This window comes from Puma concolor, chromosome B1, assembly GCF_028749965.1.
Source record: "Puma concolor isolate L17-30 chromosome B1, mPumCon1.1.hap2, whole genome shotgun sequence".
NCBI classification, from domain to species: domain Eukaryota; kingdom Metazoa; phylum Chordata; class Mammalia; order Carnivora; family Felidae; genus Puma; species Puma concolor.
In genome coordinates this window covers 85,011,928-85,034,322 of record NC_141670.1, presented here as the reverse complement: position 1 = coordinate 85,034,322, position 22,395 = coordinate 85,011,928, and the positions used below count along the sequence as shown (strand labels likewise).

At 37.0% G+C, this 22,395-nt stretch overlaps 1 protein-coding gene across 9 annotated transcripts in view; it reads right to left on the bottom strand.

Annotated features, from left to right (window-relative positions):
- Positions 1 to 22,395, bottom strand: part of INPP4B (inositol polyphosphate-4-phosphatase type II B) — a 778,175-nt gene that overhangs the window by 202,456 nt on the left and 553,324 nt on the right. For all 9 annotated transcript variants that reach the window (XM_086704171.1, XM_086704175.1, XM_086704169.1 and 6 more), the window contains 2 exons: positions 15,358 to 15,469; positions 6,306 to 6,378 (listed from right to left, as the gene is read on the bottom strand). In XM_086704171.1, coding sequence (XP_086560297.1) covers positions 6,306 to 6,378; positions 15,358 to 15,469 — 185 coding nt within the window. The remainder of the gene's footprint in view (positions 1 to 6,305; positions 6,379 to 15,357; positions 15,470 to 22,395) is intronic.

Sequence of the window (22,395 nt, the reverse complement as noted above, 5' to 3'; positions counted from 1 at the left end):
TAAGGCCAAGAATAAGAAAAACTATTATAGATGTCAGACTAGGACATAAAGATAATATTTGTGGGCATTTAGTCTCCAGTTGGTGATAAATTGGTAAGTTTAGTGTATATAATTTGGGTTTTAGTTTTTAGGTGATCAGAAAATGATTTGCTTCATTCTCTCTAGTTTGCATGATTTTCTCTGTTCATTCTAGTTCAGTCATAAAGTAAAAGATACAACCAGGAGAGGTAGACGGTGGTTCATATTTCATTCTGAGCAACCTGAAATGACCTATAGTCCTCTGAACTCAAGCTGTTTCTCACCACTTTCCTTCTGTTCAAGGCATTCCTTGCACCTCAAAGGAACACCTCTCTTTTCTGGCTATACGCAACCTTCCTATAAACTCAGCTGAGCTAGAACCTCCTCTGGGAAGCCTTCCTTGACCTCCACCTCATCCTTCCCTACAGGTTTCTCTCCTTTGTACTTCGTATCCCCAGCTCTGTCATGGTTTTTACCAGTTGTGCTACAATTGTCTACTTACTGTTCCAGGTCACCCATTAGAGTGTGAACTTTGTGAAGGCTAGGACAGTGCTGTTTTGTTCTTGTCCTCATTTTATCTCCTGCACCTAGCATAGTGCCCAGTAAAAATAAACATTCCACAGAAATAAGCTTAAACCTTTCAACTCATGTTTCCCGTCACTACTTTCCCCAGGAGAACAGTTAGAGCACCAACAACTGTGTGAAGAGAGAGGGAAAAATGCAAGAGTGAAGAATACAATTGAAAACCTCACTTCAAGGGAGCACAGGCATCAGAATGAAGGATGAAAGAAAAAAAAAAACATGATTGAGGGAAAGGTATCCTCACATTTGTCCACAAAATGTTCGCTTTTTAACTCTATCATCTTCTTGTCTTCATTTTTCTTCTAGTTTACCTAGGTGGGGAGTGTAGGAGGTAATGGACTGAAACCAGGAAGACAGCTGAAGCATTTAAAGGTGTCTAAGACATGATTTCATTGATTATTAGATCATGAAATTCACTCTTCCATTGAAGCTACTTAACATCCTAAATATATTAGTACACAGTAATGAAAACATATGGTAATTCCCAAAGAGCAAAGTTAATGGACTCTGTCCCATTTGTTAAAACAGCAGAGGGCAAAGAAATCTGGTGAGTAAGTATAAAAGATCAAAGGCCAGTATTAGAAGTCAAAATTGCCCCAAATTTTACATATTAGAGAGTTACAAATACAAGGACAAAATCTATTTAAACTAGTGTGGGTAAAATACAACACAGATATCTTTGTTTATATAAAATGATGTCATCTAAAGTCTGACAAGGTAGTAGATTTCACAGCTCATGAATAAACAGAAAAAAATAAAGGGGGAAACTGGGGATTTGCCTTTCGGTTGGAATTCATCAGGACTCAAAATGAGTATAAAAGGACATATTTTTGACAATCTCTTAAAATAATGTGAGTCATGCATTGCTTTGGATGGCAGTGTTAGTGAGGAGAACATTACCCCAATATTTGGCTCATGTGGTATTGTGAGAGGCAGATAAATTCTATGGTGTCATATGAGGCAGAAAACATTTTTTTAAAGTAATCTCTACACTCAACGTGGGGCTCAAACTCATGACCCCAAGATTAAGAGTCACATGCTGTATGGACTGGAGGCAGAAAACACTTAAAAATGAGAATTTGGCAGTAATTTTTAAGGAAAGTGATAAATTCTTTGATTTAAAAGCTAAATAATTAAATTTAAACATCTTTCTCATGGAGAGAATAACAGTGTCATTTTCTGTTACATGAAGCATAAATTGAGATGATAAGATACACTGGCTATCAGCCATCTGACAAGCATTTATTGAGTTTCTATTGTGTTCTGGCCCTGGAGATACAGAAATAAATAAGCAATGCTCTTTTTTCTTAAATAGCATATAATCTAGCATCTTCTGCAAAGTGGTGGATGGCTTAACCCCAATTTGAGAAAAAGAATAAAAGATACAGTGGCCTATTTTGAGAAAAAGCGTGATTCATCTGTGAAGCAAGAAATGCAAAACACCAATAAATTCTCTGAATAGGAAGGCAACTGCATGGATTTAGGATGGAGAGATGGCCAGTCTCCTCATTTTTGTTTAGATTCCACCTTACACAGTCACGGAAATCACAGCTGTCAGATATCCCCTCTATGAATATGAAGGACAGTATACACGTTAATCTACAGCATGAAAGTGGCCTTTAAAGAATATAAAGGATAATTTCATGACTCAGGAAGTATGGAATTCAACCAAGGAAGTTGCTGTATCAGATCTAATGCTTGCTGACAGGGGAAAACTCACTCAAAATGTGAAGAAAATAGGAAACCTTGTGACAGGGCCCATTAGTTCCTCAGATTTGGCATAGTAACAGAAGGGTCTATGGGCTGACGTGCATTATACTTTTACAAGGAGAGCTGGGAGAATTGGGAATATAGAGAGAATTATCTTTCTGACAGAATTTTAAAAAGGTATTATTTTTGGTCAGGCTTATTAAATATAAATGACTTCTGAGAAAGACAACTGTGACAATGACAAAAAATTAGTATGTGACTCCATATGAAACTGATTAAAACAAATGCATTTATGAAATAAATAGCTGAATTGTGCTATATTGACTTCACACGTGTGAGAGCCAAAAAAGGAAGTCAAAGACTGTCCTGGTTAATGTGATCATTTGAAAAGCACTGATGTGGGGCGCCTGGGTGGCTCAGTCGGTTAAGCGGCCGACTTCAGCTCAGGTCATGATCTCACGGTCCATGAGTTCGAGCCCCGCGTCGGGCTCTGTGCTGACAGCTCAGAGCCTGGAGCCTGTTTCAGATTCTGTGTCTCCCTCTCTCTGACCCTCCCCTGTTCATGCTCTGGCTCTCCCTGTCTCAAAAATAAATAAAATTTAAAAAAAAAAAAAGAAGAAAAAAGAAAAGCACTGATGTGCGAAGAGGCTGACCCATGTATTTGGGTCACGGTGCTGGTAGGCAAATCTAGGCTTTGATACCAGTCCTTCCGACAGCCTATCCAGTGCTCTTATATTAATACCACAAGAGCTATTTGGTATTGTTTGGCTGCAGAGAAGTCCCTCAGTTGATGTGACTTAGCAGGACACGTGAGAGACCCAACTGCACTTCTCTGTTCCCCACCCTACCCCCGCCAACAACAAGCAGTTTTAAGCTTTCTTACTACCATTTTGCTTCAATGAATAAGCAAATAACCAAATGAATAAGCAAATAACTGTTTTAACAAATTTATGTTATGACCTACATAATTAGAGAGTCAAACTAAATAAGAACTTCACATTTCTAATACTTACTGTGTCTTCTAGTGTGTCTTGTTTCAGAGAATGTAAATGCAGCTGCTGAAAGGACTGTTTTCCCATAAAGCTAAGGTACTTACAGAACTTTCTTAAGGAATTGTAAATTCTGCCCCCACCCCCTCCTTTCTCTCCTTCTGCCCTCCATTCCCCAGACTCCCAACATACACATTCACCTTGCAAGGCAAGCAAGGCATGAAAAAGGTGAGAACTTAGGGGGAAGAGCTTTTTTTCTTGTTAGTCTTACAATAGATGAGTGAATTTCCTGAATTATAAATTAAACCTCTAGAGATATAAATAGAATAGTGAAGAGCTGCTATGAGATATGACATTCTCTTCCATTCACTCAATAAGTACTTCATAACTCACTTGAGGCTGGCAAGTTCCACATAATACATTAATACAAAGACTTGAAAAAAATGTCAGTAGCTCTCTTTGCCTACAGATTAAAAAAAATACCACATGGGAATATAATAGATTAATTCCAAAGTTGCTGAGTTTACATAGAAAAATAAATAGAACAATAGACAAAGGTACACACAAGCCAAAGTCATACATATTCTATACCTGTATGATGAACTTTTGTATTTTAAGCAGAAACATTTCACATAGAGAACCTAGTTGCATTTAAATACTTTTTAAAAACCTAGCTTTTGTAACATTTGATTCCCATTTAGTTTTATCTTTCCCTAATGTAAGAAGGCTCAAAGAAAATATTTGTGGTAAATATCCTAGGTTCTGAGTGTTCCTCTGGATCGCATGGACTAAGGACATTGAGAAATATCATTAGAGGAGCACCTGGGTGGCTCAGTCGGTTAAGCGTCCAACTCTTGACTTTGGCTCAGGTCATGATCTCATGGTCTGTGAGTTTAAGCCCTGCATCAGGCTCTGTGCTGACAGCATGGAGCCTGCTTGGGATTCTCGCTCTCCCTTTCTCTCTGCCCCTCCTCTGCTCAACCTCTTTCTCTCTCTCTCAAAATAAATAAACATTAAAAAAAAAGAAAAGAAATATCATCAGAACTAAGTGGAGTATCACCACCCAAACTGTCACCTCCATAAAAGGAGAAAGGCAGTAATCAATCATCTTTCACTCCACTAAGTATATTTAAATTATGGAAAGCAGCTGCCTCCATCAGTTCCATGTCAGTTGCCTTTGTCGTATAACAATTGATGCATTAGGAATAGTATCCTAGTAATCTGGAATAGTTAGTATGCCTCTAAGACTCATGCCTTACAGATTTTATGGCACAGGTATATGGAGGTACAGGTTTATTTTTCACTGTGTTCCTTCTGTCTCTTCTTCCTTAGGTAATATATTTTCTTACTTAGAAAGCCATTTTTCTCTTTCTCCTTGAAATGCATATTAAGCCAATCAGTATTTTAAAATGGCATTTCTTTCTCTGTGCATAAAAAACTAAAAGGTTCACATGAGTGAATTACTAAAAAGTTATAAATATAATGTAGATGATTGTGGTGATAACCTGATTCATCCAAACTCTATTTAACATGTACTTAATATGTACTTAATATGTCCCACACTCAATTTTATTTCTCAAAATTGACATTTCCTAAATTAAATAGATTATGTGGATACATTAAAATAAAGGATTAAAAGTTTGGTCAATTTTCAGGTGGAAAATAAATGTGGGGAGGACGCTTTGAGGATATATTAGATACTTTAAGCAGCCTGAAAACTTATGAAGTACTTTTAACATACATGGCTGATCTAGCTGTCTGGGTAGACTCTTCACTGCTCATTGCACATCCCTCCCAATATTACATCCTAAATGAAATGAACAACAATATCGTTTGCTCATAGGCTAAGAAGTTGCTCCTCTTCTTTGGTATAATCAATCCCTCATTCCGTGCAAGTATAATTACTGATTTTTTGTTATTGTTCCATTTTATTTTGAGTTCTCTGTAAGTATAAACAGAGTCAAAAGGGTTGCCTTCCCTTTCTCCATTGCCTATTAGTAGAGGCTTCTGCTGACGAAAGGTTGCTAATAGTTTAGCAGTTATATATTAGTAAGCTTTGAAATTCGGTATCATTCACTAAGCTGATTATTATGCTATCTAAGTCATTGGTTAAATGTACGACATGACAGGGCTAGAAAAATATTAAGGCTTATTCTATTGTTACACCAACTTGTCAATTAATGGCTTTTTGGTAATAGCATGGCCTACTAATTAAGAGCAAAGGCCTTGGGATCAAAACTGGATTTAAATTCTGGACCTGTCATTTGCCAGGTAGGTGACCTTGACCGATTTCCTCATCTGTAAAATGACGATTATGACAGTGCCATTTTCATAGCACAGGTCAGAAGGCAAGACATATGAGGCATTTAGCCTGCTGCTTGTCACTATAATAGTCATTGTTTACTATTATTAATGGTAACATAATTTATATTAACATAAAAGTATTAGTTCCATAATTTACTATATATATTATCACAATTTTAACTGGTCCTATAAGTCTCAGTTTTATTCACAAGGTTATCATTTAACACATGGTTTAGTGTCTTGTTGAAATTCAAATATATTACTGTAAGTAACACATTATATACATATATACCCTAGGAATGTACAAATGTGTATATGAATTTTTCCTACTTAACCCATATATCTACTGTTTTAACAACTTTGTTTTGAACTCTATACTTAGAAAGTCAAACTAAATAAGAGCTTCATATTTCTAATGCTTATTGTCTTCTAATGTGTCTTGTTTCAGATAATACCAAATCCAAAGCTAAAAGGAATTTGCTTTGCCATACAGCCACAGTGTTTTTATATCTTTCTTATGGAATTGTCAAATCTATCCTTCCTCCACAGATGATGGTTACTTCTCATGGTTACCAATTCATTTACTAAGTGTTCACAAATGATTCTGTGAGAATGCTGCCCACGTTCAGTATTGAGTTCATGGGAAATTAAAATTTACGTTTATATGAAACTAATATCAGTTTCCAAAACTGAGGTACATACCTGCATTCAAAAAAGGTAAGTTATCTTTTCCGTTCACACTTTCTGGGGCTGTACATTCACACACCAGTGCACACTAGGAAAGAATAAAAGAAAAAAACACATATTTGAAAATAACGAAATCAAGAAATGAAATGCTTCCATTTTGTTTGCAAAACATGAGGCTATGCACATGGTTTCAAAAAGTTTTGAACAAGACACTTTTGTAAAACTATTTTCAGCTTTATCTTTACTATGAGGCCTGTTTAACTTGTGCCTATTTACATGTATATATAATATGATTGAATCACATAATTATAGGCTACATCTTGGTTCTATTGGAAACTACTTAGGAAAGAAAGTAAAAAGTGGAAAAAGATCGTCCCCAACATGCCAGAAATCTGCTTTGAGTACAGCAAATCACATTTGACAATCAGAATGGTTTCATATTTCTGTCACCTGGGATAGTTTTGGATCAATAAAAAGCAAATTATTTTCTAGATTTGAAAGGACAGCTTTAATAAGGACAGCTTTAAATAAAAGATAAAATATGATGAAGCATCAAGTTACATAAGGCAAAAGGAGATTTTCATCTCTGGCAAAACAATGTAAACACTTGTTCATAAAGTATGAGGAAAAATCATAAATAAATTGATCTCTGATTTATATGTTGCTGATTTATAAACAAGTAATTTGTAAATAAGCTGATCCAGAGATCATGGGTCTATTAATCTATGATTAGTAGGTTAAGCTCCTGAGCTTTTATAGAACCAACACTGCTCTGGACAGAGAAGAAACACAGAAGAGCACGTTGCCATGAGTGAAGCATGCATGGGCAACGATATTCCAGACAATGTAGCATTAAGTGAGGGGACCCCCCCCTTCAGTTTTCTATGAAACTGGAATTAACAGAGGAAGCAACTCTTCTGGCCCCATGATGTTGATAAGAGACCTATCGTCACACAGACTGACACCAGCATCGCTGGCATCTGTTTCTTCAAATGAGTTCCCTTCTATCGCTAGCCAAAAAAAAAGGGGGGTGGTAGTTTGAGGAAAGAGGAAAGTGAATTTTTAGAGCAAATATATCACACAGAAACAAATAAATGCAAATAAAAACAAAGGAAAACTCAGAAACCAGAAACTTCTTTGGTGAGTTCTGAGGGAAGCAGGCTTTGCTCAAGAGACTCCAAGGGCTCAAGAGAACCTAGGAGGGTGTATCAAGATTGCTTGGGCTATCTCCTGTCTGTTTCCCTCCACCATTCCTTCTCCAGACACTGGTCCTCTTGGAGAATCATGGCCACTGAGGTCACTGCTAATGATGGAACGTATATGTCTGTCAAACATTTCTAGAAGAAAGGCAAATAACTTAAAAGATTTATTTAAATGTTATGTCTATATTTGTATAATCCACTACTTATTCCCCCATGATAACATTCATCACAAACTCAGGAAATGTCTTGATGGGGAAAAATGTGATCTTATAATTTCTTTGGTGCTTCTATTGAGGGCTAGTTTACTGAAAGAATGAATAACTGCAAACAGCTGTTAAAATTTGATGTTCTCTCAATCATTTTCCTGACCAAACCAGAACTCAAAGGTGATCCTTTCTTTTAATCCATAGCTATTTAGGAAATGCACTTCCCAAATCACTAGAGCAATGTGCAATGATGCTTGAACATACTTAAAATTCTTTATTTCTCTTACTTCCAATATTTCTTCTACTCTTTGCAGCCTATATAGGGCTGTTAAAATAATCTTTCATAAACAGTATATTCATCATACCAGTGCTCTGCTTGAAAATGTATAATGGTTATTTACTATCCAATCAAATCCAATATCTCAAACTTGTATTCAAATTCTTTCATGATTTGTCCATGATATCCTTCCACATAATAACTAGGTAAATAGCTATTAGCCATCCTCCTTTCCAAAAAAGGATTATCATCTACAATATAATTTATAGGAATGGTTTGGATTAAACTCTTTTAGTAAAGAAGTCCATAATTCATAGGGATCAGGCTATTATCTTGAGAAGCTGCTTCTCTACATGGAGAGAGCTGTGCCTCTTCATAATCAAAACCAACTTTCTGTTTCCTAACAGAAGGCCTATATTATTTTACCAAATGGATACAGACATATAACTTTCATACATCTGCATCTTCCATCTACACTGGAAGGCAGGTACTTAGGATAATTTTAACCTCATAACATTCTTATTTTGCAAATTGTATTGTATTTTAAAGCTTTACTATTCAGAATGCTCTCAAAATTTAAATCCTGGGAACATAACAGGAAATATCCAACAAGTATTTACTAAATTGATAAATATTTTTATATTTGGACTCAGTAATTATTTTCTTCAATTGTTTCCTGAGTGTACTATCTGTGCCATTATTTAAGTTGTGAGTTTTTGAAGCCAAGAACCACATTTCTTATTTCCCCAGGCCATTTTATTTAGTATTTTGCAGCTGACCCTAGAATCATTTTTCCACTGTGCTAGGTATTACAGAGAATGCAAAGATTAAAATGATGTGGACTCTGTGCTTAAGGAGGCTCCAGCTATATATACTGTTTATTGCTATCATTATGATGGATATTTGCAGTGTTATGCACTTACACGGTAGGTGCTCTCAATGTAATGACTTCATATTTGTGATTCTGAGCAGGAATAACAAACACCACATGCCTTTTGTACCACCATAGCACCATAAGCCTAGTGATTTTGATGAGTGCTTTTAAAAATGTCATCTACTGGTAAGTATAGCCAAGAAGAAGAAACATAAGATATATAAAATTCTTGGAGCTTAATGATTTTGAATATCAACTAACAAACCAATTTGCCATGCATTGGGCTAGAAAGTTAACCAAACTGTAAGGACAATGATCATGAAAGACGCAAAGACCAGACTCTTGGCTAAGCACTTCCACATTTGTTAGTTTGTTTATTCCTTAAATCATGGTTGTCTAAGTTTAGTCTGGAATCTCCTGGAGTGCCTGATAACTTTGTCTTTGCATCCTCTGCAGCATCTAGCACAGGGTGAAGACAAAGTCATTTTCATTATAACACTAAAACACTATTTGTCTACCTCTCTCTTTCTCTTATAAGCATATTGTGGAATTTTCTAGAGGCCCTATTACATAATCATTTGACAGCTAATGGTATGTGGGCTTGTGTACTCTTCTGTTTTAAACATTTCTTGTTTGAATTTCTAACATGATAAATGTAGATATAAGTCAGCAAAATCTCTAATACAGTAAATATCAACAGATAAAATTCACATAAATTACTTGCAAACAATAATTGTAGCTTGGATATCTCACAAGAATTCTAGACTCAAACCTCCAACTTCATATATTTCCACTTCATATATTTACACTTGGATGTCTAAGAGGAATTTCAAAGTTAACATCTCAAAATCTCTGGTGCTCCTGCACCTGCTCCTCTCACTTTTCCTTACCACTAAAAATGGTAATTCTGTTCTTTTGACTTTCCTTTGTACCTACAGTCTGGCCACATTTCACTTTCTCTATCAATACCACCCTGATTCAACCCATCTTCATTTGTACCTTGAATCTTTGCAACCAACAGGCTCCATTCTTCTGCCCTTCCTTCTTTTCAGGCCATACTCAACACAAACAATCATAACATTTTGTACATATATTCAAAAATCCTCAACTCTATTTGTATCTAGTTCAGAGTCTAATGGCCTATAAGGGAGCATACAGTCTGTCTCCCCTGCCTGTGGACCTCATCCTCAACTCCTATCACTCTCCTCTTCAACCCCCAATTCCAGTCACACTGGCCTCCTCACTGGTCTTTTAATATCACAGGCACACTGCCACCTCAGGGCTTTTGCTCTTGCTGTTCACTCTAACTAGAATTCTTGTTCCTCTCAGATATCCACATCTTGTTCCCTCATTTCCTGCATGTTTCAGATCAGATATCATATTAACAGTGAGTTTATCCATGATCATCCAAAATAAAATGGCCACAGCCAACATTCCCTAGTCCTTGTACCCTTATTTTTTTATAGCGTATAGTACCATCTGATCAACACTATATGACTTGTTTATTTTGTGATTGTTCACTTCCCTGGAAGGCAGCATCTGTGTCTATTTGTCTCATTGCTGAATATCCAGAACCTAGTAGAATGCCTAGGACATAGAAGGCAGTATTTTTTGATAAATGAACGATGACTATTATATGTCTGCAAATATCTTATAAGGTAAGTTAAGTCAGTTATATTATTCTCAATTGTATATTTGGGAAAAATAAAGGGATGGAGCCTTTTGAGATGATCCTTAGCTATCCAAGGAGTCTACACTTTCCCTGACCGTGGCTAATGAATATCTTGTTAAAACACCACTTCAAAATATGGGGGGGGGGGGGGGGAATAGCCTGAGGAGAGCAGCAAGTCACCAAAATATGAGTCAGACGAGGCTCGTAGTAAAAAGAAGATGTATTATTACTCCACTTGTATCATCTCTGTCACTGTCATAAATAAGTAAGGCTTTTCTCTCCTTTCGTAGAAATCACCACTACTTTGATCATTTGTAGTATGCCACATTCAAATATAATACAGATGTTACACAAAAGGGGGAGACAAGGCAGGAGTTGATCTCAGCCCCAGCAAAGCCCCACTGGAGGATGCCTGTTAACAGTCCTGTCCTGACAAGAAGCCAAGGCCCCTGGGAGGGTGGGCAGGGCAAAGAGGAGGGCTATGGAAGTCTCACTTGATCCTATTGGCTGTTACTTACATGGGGTTTTCTCATATATTACCTGATTTGATGCTTTTGGTTCCTCATTCTCCTTTCCCTAGTAGCATATTTTTTCCTTGACTATTTAATTCAAAGGTTGTTCTTGAAAAGTTTCTTCCTCTTTCCTTCATAATTCTACACTCTTTACTGCATTCTCACTCCAGTCTTTATTTATGGACTGATCAGTTTGTACACAGCATTCTATATAGGCAAATATTATCACTTCTAGGGAGACAATTTTGGATTTTATTTCTTCAAGGTAAAAATGACTTCATTTACTTATTCACTCACTTTCCCTGTGCCAGGCTCTGTTCTAGGTACTAGGGTAAAGGAAAGAATACAATAGACAAAAGCCTTTCTCTCGTGAAGTTTAATTCTAGTGAGGGAAATAGACAATAGATGAGACAAATAAAATATATATGACACTGGACAGTGGTAAGTACAAGGGACAAAAAATAATGCAGACAAAGGAGATAGAAAGTTTCAGGTAGGCATGGAAATTTTGGATATAGGGCAGAGAAGGCAGAATGAGAAGGTGACATTTTGAAAACAAAAACAAAAACAAAAACAAAAAAACAGAAGGAAATGAGGGAATGAAGTATATAGTTACCTGGGGAAAAAAACTACAAAGGTAGACTGAAAACCAAGGTGAAGGACCTGAGTTGGAAATGTCCTTCATTACCTGGAACGTGTAATGAACAGCCAAGAAGCTAATGAGGCTGGATCAAAGTAAGCAAGGAAGAGAAGTAGAGGATGAGGTGAACCATCACACTGAGAGGGCCAACACACTGAAAGGATTTAGGTTTACACTTTCAGGGAGTTGAGAAGCCATTGGAGGAATGACATGTTTTGTGCTACATTTTAATAAGTGTTCTGCTAAGAATAGACTATGATGATGGGGGTGTCGGGGAGGAGGAAGAAGGGACATTTAAGAGACTACTGTAAAAATGTCTGTAACAGACAATGTTGTAAGAGTGAAGGACTCACAAGTCACTCGTTTCTGGATTTATTTAAAAGTCAAAGTCAAAGTGACTGGGTGGTTCAGTCAGTTAAGTGTCCAACTCTTGGTTTCAGTTCAGGTTATGATTTCATGGTTCGTGAATTCAAGCCCCATGTCAGGCTCTGTGCTGACAGTGTGGAGCATGCTTGGGATTCTCTCTCTCCCTTTCTCTCGGCCTCTACTCTGCTCATGCTCTCTCTCTTTCCCTCTCTCTCAAAAATAAATAAACCTTAAAAAAGGTAATAAACTTATAAATGTAAAAACATAACAAAAAAAAAGTCAGAGTCAACAGAATTTACTAACAGGATTTGAGTATGAGAGGAAGAAATTAGTCAAAGATGACTCCAAAAATTAAAAAAAAAATAATTTGAATACCTAATGCAATATTCCACTTGCTATATGAGCTTTGTAAAATGTTGTTACTACTTCTTTTGTGAAATTTTCCTTCTTTAGCTATGAGATTTTAACACTTTGCCTTCTATTACTATGCATGTACATAAAAAATAAAAGTTTGAAACCAGTGTGATATGGTGAATGCCCTTCTGAATGATCTTTGCTTAATGAGAACTGTAAAGTAATAATATGATTTGAGGCAACAAGTAAGTTAATGGCAGAAGACAGAGTCTGGATTTTCATTTATACTGTATTTCATGCTCTAGAGGTTATATGAGATTAAAGATTCAAATGTAGTTTTATGTCAGGGATATTGTTATGAACTGGATTGTTCCCCAAAATTCATTATGTTGAAGCCCAACACCCAATGGGACTGTATTTGGAGACGGCCTTTATAGAGGTAATTAAAGTTAGGTAAGATGATAAGGGTGGGGGCTCTAATCCTATAGGGCTGGTGTCCTTATAAGATGAGACACCAGAGCTCGCTGTCTCTGTGTACATGTGCCAAGGAAAGGCCATGTGAGGACACAGCAAGAAGTCTGTAAGCCTGGAAGAGAGCTCTCACCAAGAACTAAGTCATCTGGCACATTGACCTGGGACTTCCTAGCCTCCAGAACTGTGATAAAATAAATTTTTGTTGTTTAAGCTGTTCAGTGTGTAGTATTTTATTATGGAAGCCCATGCTGATAAATCAGGTGTTAATCTTTTATCTATTTCAATATACATGAGAGATAACCTGTGTCACTCACCCACAAAATTCTGGTCCTGCTAGTTTTACTTCATTCTCCACCATTCACACAAAGTAAGGAGGGGGATGTTGTTTGAGAGATAACGTCTATTTCAGTTACTTTGTCTCTTCACATGTTTTAGTCATTCAGGACTTAAGTCACCATTCATGGACTGTGTTAATACACTTCATACAGATTTGGATTTAGCATATCTGCAAAAAGAGTCCCTGCATTTGCATTTCTAACAAACATCCCAGAAAATTCTGATCATGCTTTGTAAGCCACTGAGATAAAGTTATTTCCACGTAATTCTTCTAAATGTCATACCTAGTGGACATTACTACATGTTTTTCACTGAACCATGAGTATTCTGAAGGATTGCCAACAACATTTATAGTAACTTTATTAAAAATGCATGAAAGGTCAATGTTTACTAAGAACCCAGACAGGACAGAACTAATGCCAACAATGATTAGCACATTTATCATTTTAGTCAACTTACGACTTATACATGGTGCGTGCTGACACTGCCACCTCCTATTTCCAGAACAGTGCAGTTAAGTCTTTTCAAGTTCACATTACTAAGTCAGAAACATTATGTGGGGCTTTGGGGAGGTGTAGAGAACCTAGTTCTCTGTTTATGAGAAGAGTATGATTCAATTTGTCCTACCTCATAATAGCAACCCAGGAAAGGAGTCAGGGGGTGGGCAAGCTTTGAGAAAACTAGAGAGGTAGCTAATAATCTATTAATCTATTAATCTAATAATAATCTATTATTAGCTTGGAGCAGGCAAGGTAGTACTCCTTTGAAACAGGAAGTGTTTCTGCTACTGGTCTCCTGGCATACTGCCACAGGACAAGGCACAATTATCTGCCTTTTTCTGTTCTTAGTCTCTCACTTGGCCTCCAAATCTTTCCTCCTTAATCTTGATACAAGCGTTTATGTGGTGGTGACTAACACAAGTTTTATATAGAACTCTAAAAGAAACAAGGATTGAATGAAGGGACCCCATAATTGGGGTCCCAGGTGCACACATCCTAAGAGCCACAACTGGGGTTCTGAACACACAGATCTTAAGAGAATCTGCTGCAAAACTCACAACAACCCTCACATTGTCAGGCAAATGGATTCAAACTTTGAGCCTCCTTGGAATATTTTCATGATTTTTGATATGTTTTGAGGGAGAGTAGGGGAACAGAGAAGCACAAGGCTTGCTGCAGCAGGTAAGACCCAAGCTCATTCTAGGGCAAGAATAATATTCTTTTGAGGGGCAGTCTTGGGTTTCTTTTATAAAATTAATAATTCGTTATATTAGATAAACACCATTTCCCATGTAGATGTTTCAGCATCCAAAATCAAATATGTCCCTAGATAAGGGACACTAAGCCAGAAAATAAGTCACTATAGGTCTTATCATTAGAGAATGCTTATTTATGAAAAGGTAGGAATTATAGTGTATATACAAAGTCTTTCCTGAAAAAATGCAGTTTGTAAGTCTATCCACTGTGTCTCAATAAAATAGGCAATTGAATTCCTAAGACAGGAATTTAAGTTAATTCTTATATTAAATTTCTCTTTCTTAAATAAAAGAAAGTAAAAATCCTGGACACCTATTGATATGCACTGGGGACCTTTATCCTCAGCTTCAAGGAAGCTGCTTCACCTCTAGCTGCCATTGCCCCTCCTCCAAAGCTGCCCCTTCCATTTTATGCTATTTCTACTTCTCTCTCTGCAATTTCATCAGGCACAACATTATCAAATCTGCTCTCCTTCACATAAAGATGAAATCTAAATTCAACTTGCGTCTCTTTCTAAAGAGGGTTTTGAGAGTAGAGAAGTGGTTACTTTTGGCGATAGCCCTCCCAGAATCTTCTGTGCATTTTGCTTAGGGTTAATTAGGGCAGAATGCAACAGTGATCAATATTTTTGTTCCAATTGAGAGGAGGCAGTGTCAACACAGGAGCCAGGGCGAAGAAGAAGGTGTTTCTGAACAGCGCATGGCTTTGCATAGTTCCATGCAAACAGACACTTTGGTTCAGTGGATGAAACATACTCCACTCCCATTCCAGAGTTGACTTCTCATTTTGCCTTTAAATAATGAGATTTCATACTGCACAGACGTGTTGATAATTCAGGCATCTGGCAAAACTGATCATTTCTAATTTAATTTGTGCATTATGCTGACTGAGACCCTACCTTTTGTCCCTGCACATCTGTCGTGATGTGGTCGGCTTCCCCATCCTCAATCTCCCCCATCTTCACGACACTGACTTCTATGGTGCCAACAACTTTGCCACCATCTGAAGTTCTGCAACCAAAAATAAATGAAATGGAAAGGTAAGAATCTTCTCTTTCCTTAAAATATGCCCAAACATGTTTGCTTCTGAAAACCACAAATAGTGCTATTTACCTTCATTGGTCTTAATTAAACAAATCTGCATAAAAAACATCAAAACAAGTTAATAGTGTTGGTATTATTTTTAATTTAAAAAAAAAAGTTAACGACAAACTTAAGAGGTAAGTATATGGACTGTCAAAAGCTACCTCATGAAGGGGACACCTCCTCCCGGCACTTAGGAGTAGACACAAATATCATGGATTGGTGTCCTGTTTGGTAACACCACATCCCCCACAACAGCAGAAACCATGGCTCCTCTATGCCAACTGCATGGAATGTTGTGCAAATCTGTTATAGAGATTACAGCTGAATAAAATAGAAGAGAGTATAAACATCCGTATATTCCTCTCTGGACCACTGGCCACAAAATCTGATTCTGTGCCTTCTCCCTAACATAATTTTTCTTTTTTTTAAAAAAAATATTTTTAATGTTTATTCATTTTTGAGAGAGAAACAGAGACAGACACAGTGTGAGTGGGGGAGGGGCAGCGAGAGAGGGAGAGAGGGAGACACAGAATCCCAAGCAGGCCTCCAGGCTCTGAGCTGTCACCACGGACTGTGAGATCATGACCTGAGCCGAAGTCGGACACTTAACCGACTGAGCCACCCAGGAGCCCTTCATTTTTCTCTCTAAGAGACGAGGTAAAGGAGATTCTCTTCCAGTAAACAGAAGAAATTTAAGGTACATGCAGAACAGAAATTAACGTTAGAGATAATTTAGTGCAACCTATAACTTAATCAAATAAAGAATCAGAGACTCAGAAAGATGAAAAGTCTTATCTAAGGTAACAAAATGGCGGGGTGCATGTGTGGCTCAGTCAGTTAAGTGCCAGACTTCAGCTCAGGTCATGATCTCACAGTTCGTGGGTTTGAGCCCCGTGTCTGCCTCTGTGCTGACAGCTCAGAGCCTGGAGCCTGATTGGGATTCTGTGTCTCCCTCTCTCTCTGCCCTTCTCCAGCTCATACTCTGTCTCTTTCTCTCTCAAAAATAAATAAACATTAAGGTAACAAAATGGCAAAACGAGAAATCCAGGTTTCTAGCTCCTTCAAGTCTGTTGGTCACTGAAAAACTTCTCTATTTAATGATGATGACAATTTTATTAAAGATTTTTGCCATCATTAATGTCTTCAATGAATTTTCTGATTAACAATGAAGGATAAAAATAAAATTAATAACCACCATGCTTTAAGGTTCTCTAATTTCTTTTCCTGGACAAGAAAAGATATAGGATAAATAGTGCCATCATACCATTGGAACAGTGTGACACATAATGATATTTTCCCCTTGAATCTTATTTTGAAAATAGGTAGCAAGCCACCTCCTAGGCATGCCATTTTGCTATAACTTCTTTCTAGGTCTAACTGACTAACAGAAATGCAATGCTTCATATTCTTCCATCATGTTTTTTTTTCTGAAATTTGTTTTTATCTTTAATTAGGATACAAATAGTGTATTTCTTTCAACCCATTCCTTCTAAGTGTCATGATATTATTACTAAAGAAGTCAGAAAAGAGGATTAGGAACATTTTTTATAAAGTAGTTTAGCAAAATGCTAATTAAAATAATGAATGTGTTAGGTGAAAATGAAACCCAATTATGTTACTAGATCATGGTAGGTATTTCTCAAAAAACAAAAATAATAAAGTATACCCTTTGAAGTATGTTTCTAAGAAAATTGAAAGAGTAAAATTCTGGTGACAAACGCATACCCAATGTCATAATGTAATAAACTAAAAATGTGTACATAAAGAAAAGTGTTTTACTTGTTAAGTGGTGTATTAAGATTTCTTAGTAACATATGAAATAAAATGCTTTTTGGTAACTTTAAAATCAGTGGAAATCATATTGACTCAATTATTTGAAATTTTAATACAGAAACTTTAAACATTCATCATAAAGAAGATACGTATATGGATGGCATTATAATCTATGATTTGTGAAAAACTGCATCAGCTCCAATTCTGGGATAGTTTTAAAAAATTCATTATACCATTTTCCCACTTGAAAATGACATACTAACTTGTCATAAATCATGATGTGACTTAACTCGGCACAGTTATTCAGTACTGATAGTTATTAGTTAAAGAGTTTAATAAGAGCTTTCATTGGCACTACTCAGCTTTTTCTAGAGGTTTGCAGGTTCTTTGTCCCCCAAGTGGATCATCAATAACAATTACAGACATCTTTTTCTTCACATAGGAGTTGTTTAGAAATGTTTTGCTTGAGCAAATTGAGCTAGCTGAATTTCTAGGAATGCAAAGCCTATGTGTGACTGTCTACATTTTTTCAATGCACTAAACCAAATAATGCCATAATTATTTGAAGGCGAGGGTAGATTTTTCACACCCCCACCCCTCACCACAGGACTGAGTAATAAAACAATATATGCCATAGTTGTTAAAAGCATGAAAGCAGGAGTTTTGAGCTACCTGCTAGCTGCATGACCTGGACAAAGAACTTAACCTCATGACACTTTGTAAAATGGAGACTGAGAATTTTCTTGTAAGGATTAAATTGTGGCATGATTTATGTCAAGTGCTCAGCACAATGCCTTCTATGAGATGAATGCTCTTTCCTGCCAGCCCTCCTCTTTGTCCTAGTGGTAGAGCAGTGGCAGGAATAGTCGTAGTAGTAACTGTAGTGGTAGTACCAGCAGTGGTGGTAAGAGTAGCCACAGCAGCAGCAGGAATAGACTGTGATGTCGTTAATGTATCATATTTAATTCGATCCTCTTCAGGAATGTTACTAAAATAGGCAGCTAAGACTATAGTAAGAGATTACAGGATCCCATGGCACATGCATTTCAACAGCGACTGAGTGCTCACCAGAGATGCAAAGAATTAGAATTAACAGATGATATTATGAAGCTTACACTCTTAGTAGCTCAAAGAACACAGGTTTATAACTAATTACAATGCAGCTGAACCTTCCAAAGTGCAAAAGTGAATGAATAAGCGATGTACTATGAGAGTAAGCTTCTGAACTATAGCTCTCTCTATTCCCTTTAAAACAATTATCTGGCTACTTTTTAAAGAATTTTAATGCCTTCAGGGTTTCCTACTTCATTTTATCTCCTATAGGCTTCCAAATAATCCCAGATTAGAATCAAATCAAGGAGCTTGCTCAATCTAGGGACTCTAGAATGATTCTAAAATCTTTTTTTTTTTCCAAAACAATTTTGGATAGGGAGCTCTAACTACTCTAAAGCAAGTCTGTTCATCTGAGATTTGTGGACGACAAAGAATGGGGCATCCAAATTATAAACTAAAGAGCTGAATCCAAGACACCTAAAGTATGGTTCACCCTGTCGATGAACTAGAACATAAAAGGTAGAAGGTGTTTTCTATTTATTTTGCAACAATTTAACACACACAGAGTATGGGTATTCAACAATTCTCTTCAATCAGGGGAGTCATGATTGAAATATCTATTTCATGTTTCCAAAGTCTACTTCAAAGGTGATTTACTACACATTTAGAAAAAAACATTCATTATTAAATGTTTAATTATGCTTTCAATTTATCACCCATCAGGTTCAGGAGGCTAGTAATAATAGCTTAACTATTATTTATCACTAAAATTCTACTGAATTTTATCTAGCGGAAATCACTGTATCTGCATGGAAGATATATAGAAGACATGTCTGGGCTAGGAACCAAGAAATCCAAGTATTACTTGCAGTTCAACTGCTAACTAGCTATGTGACCAATGAGATATCACTCCAGCTCTCTGGATTTCAGTTTTCTTCGCTGCAAAACAAAGAGTTGGTCTCTAATAGCTATTCTCTAATACCAGCACTCAAGCCCAGTGCTCTGGTCACCCCTGTGATGGCATCATATGATTCTATCATGGGCACCATAGGCCATCACGGGCTGATACAGCCTTGGGGAAAATATCAGGTACATTCTAGCCTCCCCTCACTTCCCACCTTCCCATCTTACCTTCCCCCAAAACAAACCGAAGAAGCCAAAGTCACGAGAAACCTGGCAAATACCTTAACGCTTGGAGTCAAATAAAAGGGCTAGTTTTTCTTATAATATCCAATGCATACATACATATTTTACTGCCTTTACAGCACAGCATCTTGGCATTTTTACAAGGATACAAATACGACTGAGCTAAGAAACAAAAGTGATCTTTACACACTTTCCTAGCAATTTATATGGCAATAAGAACAGGCTGCAGTAATAAATAACTATCTCAATCTACATGAACAACAACAACAAAAAACTGCCATTTCAGTCACTTGACAGGTCATTACCACTGTTTAATGCTGAAAGCTGTAAGAGAAGTAAAAGATGAATAGTTCATGGCCGATAAAGTATTTTGATCACTATATCAAAGTTCCTAGTTAAATTCAGCAAATATAGTAGTCCCTCTTATCCTTGGTTTCACTTTTCACACCTTCGCCTTCTGAGGTTTTGGTTGCCCATCATCAACTGTGGTCCCGAAATAGATGTTCTTCTTTCTGACATATCATCAGAAAATTAACAGTAGCCTGGGTCACAATACCTCTGTCATTCACCTCACTTCATCTCATCATGTAGGCATTTTATCAACTAGACAGGGACCACATTCACATAACAATTATTATAATATATTATTATAATTGCTCTGTTTTATTATTGTTCTTGTTAATCTTTTCCTGTGTCTAACTTATAAGTTAAACTTTTCCATAGGTAGGTATGTATAGGAAAAAACATAGTATATATAGGGTTTGGTACTATCCACATTTTCCATTGGGGGTCTTGGAATGTATCCTCTGCAAATAAGATTTGTGGGGGGGGGGGGAGGCTTCTGTGCACTAATATTTAACCATGCCAACAAGATGGAAGGCAAACGAGATTTTCAGCAATACAAGTCTACATTCCTTTCTCACTCAGATTTTCAGCATGCAGAGTAGATTACTGGTTAAGGTTCTTTAAAATCTGCCTTTAAAATACCTCCCCTAATGCTTTCTAATGAAATATTCAATCACATGCAGAAACGTACACTTTTAGAGGACTGAATGAAAGGGAGTGTAAAACAGTCTTCTAACAAAGGAAAATTTAATGACTCTTCCTCTAGACTTCTTCACCACCTACTACACTATCCTTACTAGAGCAAAAAGAAAAAGAAAAAGAAAAAAAAGAAACTCTGGAAATGTTAAACAGCAGCATATAAATAACTCCTCTGTTTTGGAAATGCCACAGAGATGCAAACCAACAAATGACTCTGTAAACATCTAGGGAGAAACCTTCATTAGCACTGCCAGTTTTTGTGAATATAAAGTAGTCCTGTGCTATGCACAGGATCTTCAGCTGTGAGATGTGCCTTGCATTTAAACTGTCTAGACATGGACCTGAGAAATACAAATTTCACCCAGACAAGAAAATAAACAAAGGTAAACAAATAGAGTTAGTGAGTGAGTGCATCTTGACGATCTTTCTGGTGAATACATTTTACCTGGCGATGCTAGATTTACTCAGGGCTGAAAGAAGTGAGAGTTCTATTTAAGTATGTATAACTAAGCACACGCTATTCTGGCTGAAATTCATAAATGTCAGAAGCCATAAAATACTTTCAAACTATTACTTAAATAAAAGTTTCAGTAGTTCTTAACATTATAGCTTATACGCTCCAAGTTTTGGTCTCTGGTTTTCTCATTATAAAGCTCGCCTTCAGAAATTCCATCCATAATTACAATTCAAGTATCCCGTGTATGAGGATCTATCATAATTCTACATTCCCTACTCTAACTTCTTTCATCAGGGATAGAAAATCTTTACCTGGTCTAGAACTCCAAATTCCTTTTGTCCTGATATTTTACATTCTGTAAGCTTGAAACTAAACTGTTCCTCAAACTCCAACTCACACACGTCAAGAGCATATCATTTCCAAAGAAAAATATGCCATAGAATATTCCATCTCTACCTGTGTCTTGCCTCTACCTTCTGATAAGTCATTAAGCCCTGCTGACTAGTCCTCTAGAATGTCTCTTACACATGTCCCTTCACAACGGTAACATCCCAAGCAGTTTTTCACCTCTGTTTCATTATGCTTGAAGAACCTACTTTTACCTTCCATGAGCCTTCTCTTGCATTCCATCCATGTCAAGTTTTCTTCTTTTTTTTTGTTTAAAAAAATTTTTTTAATGTTTATTTATTTTTGAGAGAGAGAGAGAGAGAGAGAGAGAGAGACAGAGACAGAGTGTGAGCAGGGGAGGGGCAGAGAGAGAGGGAGACACAGAATCCAAAGCAGCCTCCAGGCTTTGAGCTGTCAGCACAGAGCCCGATGTGGGGCTTGAACCCACGAGCTGTGAGATCATGACCTGAGCCAAAGTCGGCAGCTCAACTGACTGAGCCACCCAGGTGTCCCAAGTTTTCTTCTTTTTTTATTTTATTTTTTTAAGTTTTTATTTATTTATTTTGAGAGAGAGAGCGAGCAAGCACGAGCATGAGTGGGATAAGGGCAGAGAGAGAGGAATAGAGAGAATCCCAAGCAGGCTCTGCACGATCAGCATGGAGCCCCACGTGGGACTTGAACTCACGAACTGTGAGATCATGACCTAAGTTGAAATTAAGAGTCAGACCCTTAACCAACTGAGCCACCCAGGCATTCCTGTCAGGCTTTCTTATTAAAGTACATATTACTCTCTTTCCTCTATTATTAAATGTCACCATATTATTCTCTTTCCTCTATTAAAGGTCCTGAGACATTGTCTAATGCCTGCCCAGAGAGATTGCAGTATAGCCTGTATTTAAAGGCCTTATATCAGTACTTGTCAAGGGTTTTGGGGAACTTGGTGTTTTTGGTTCAAACTTATCTATGCCATCACACACCATTAAATAACAGA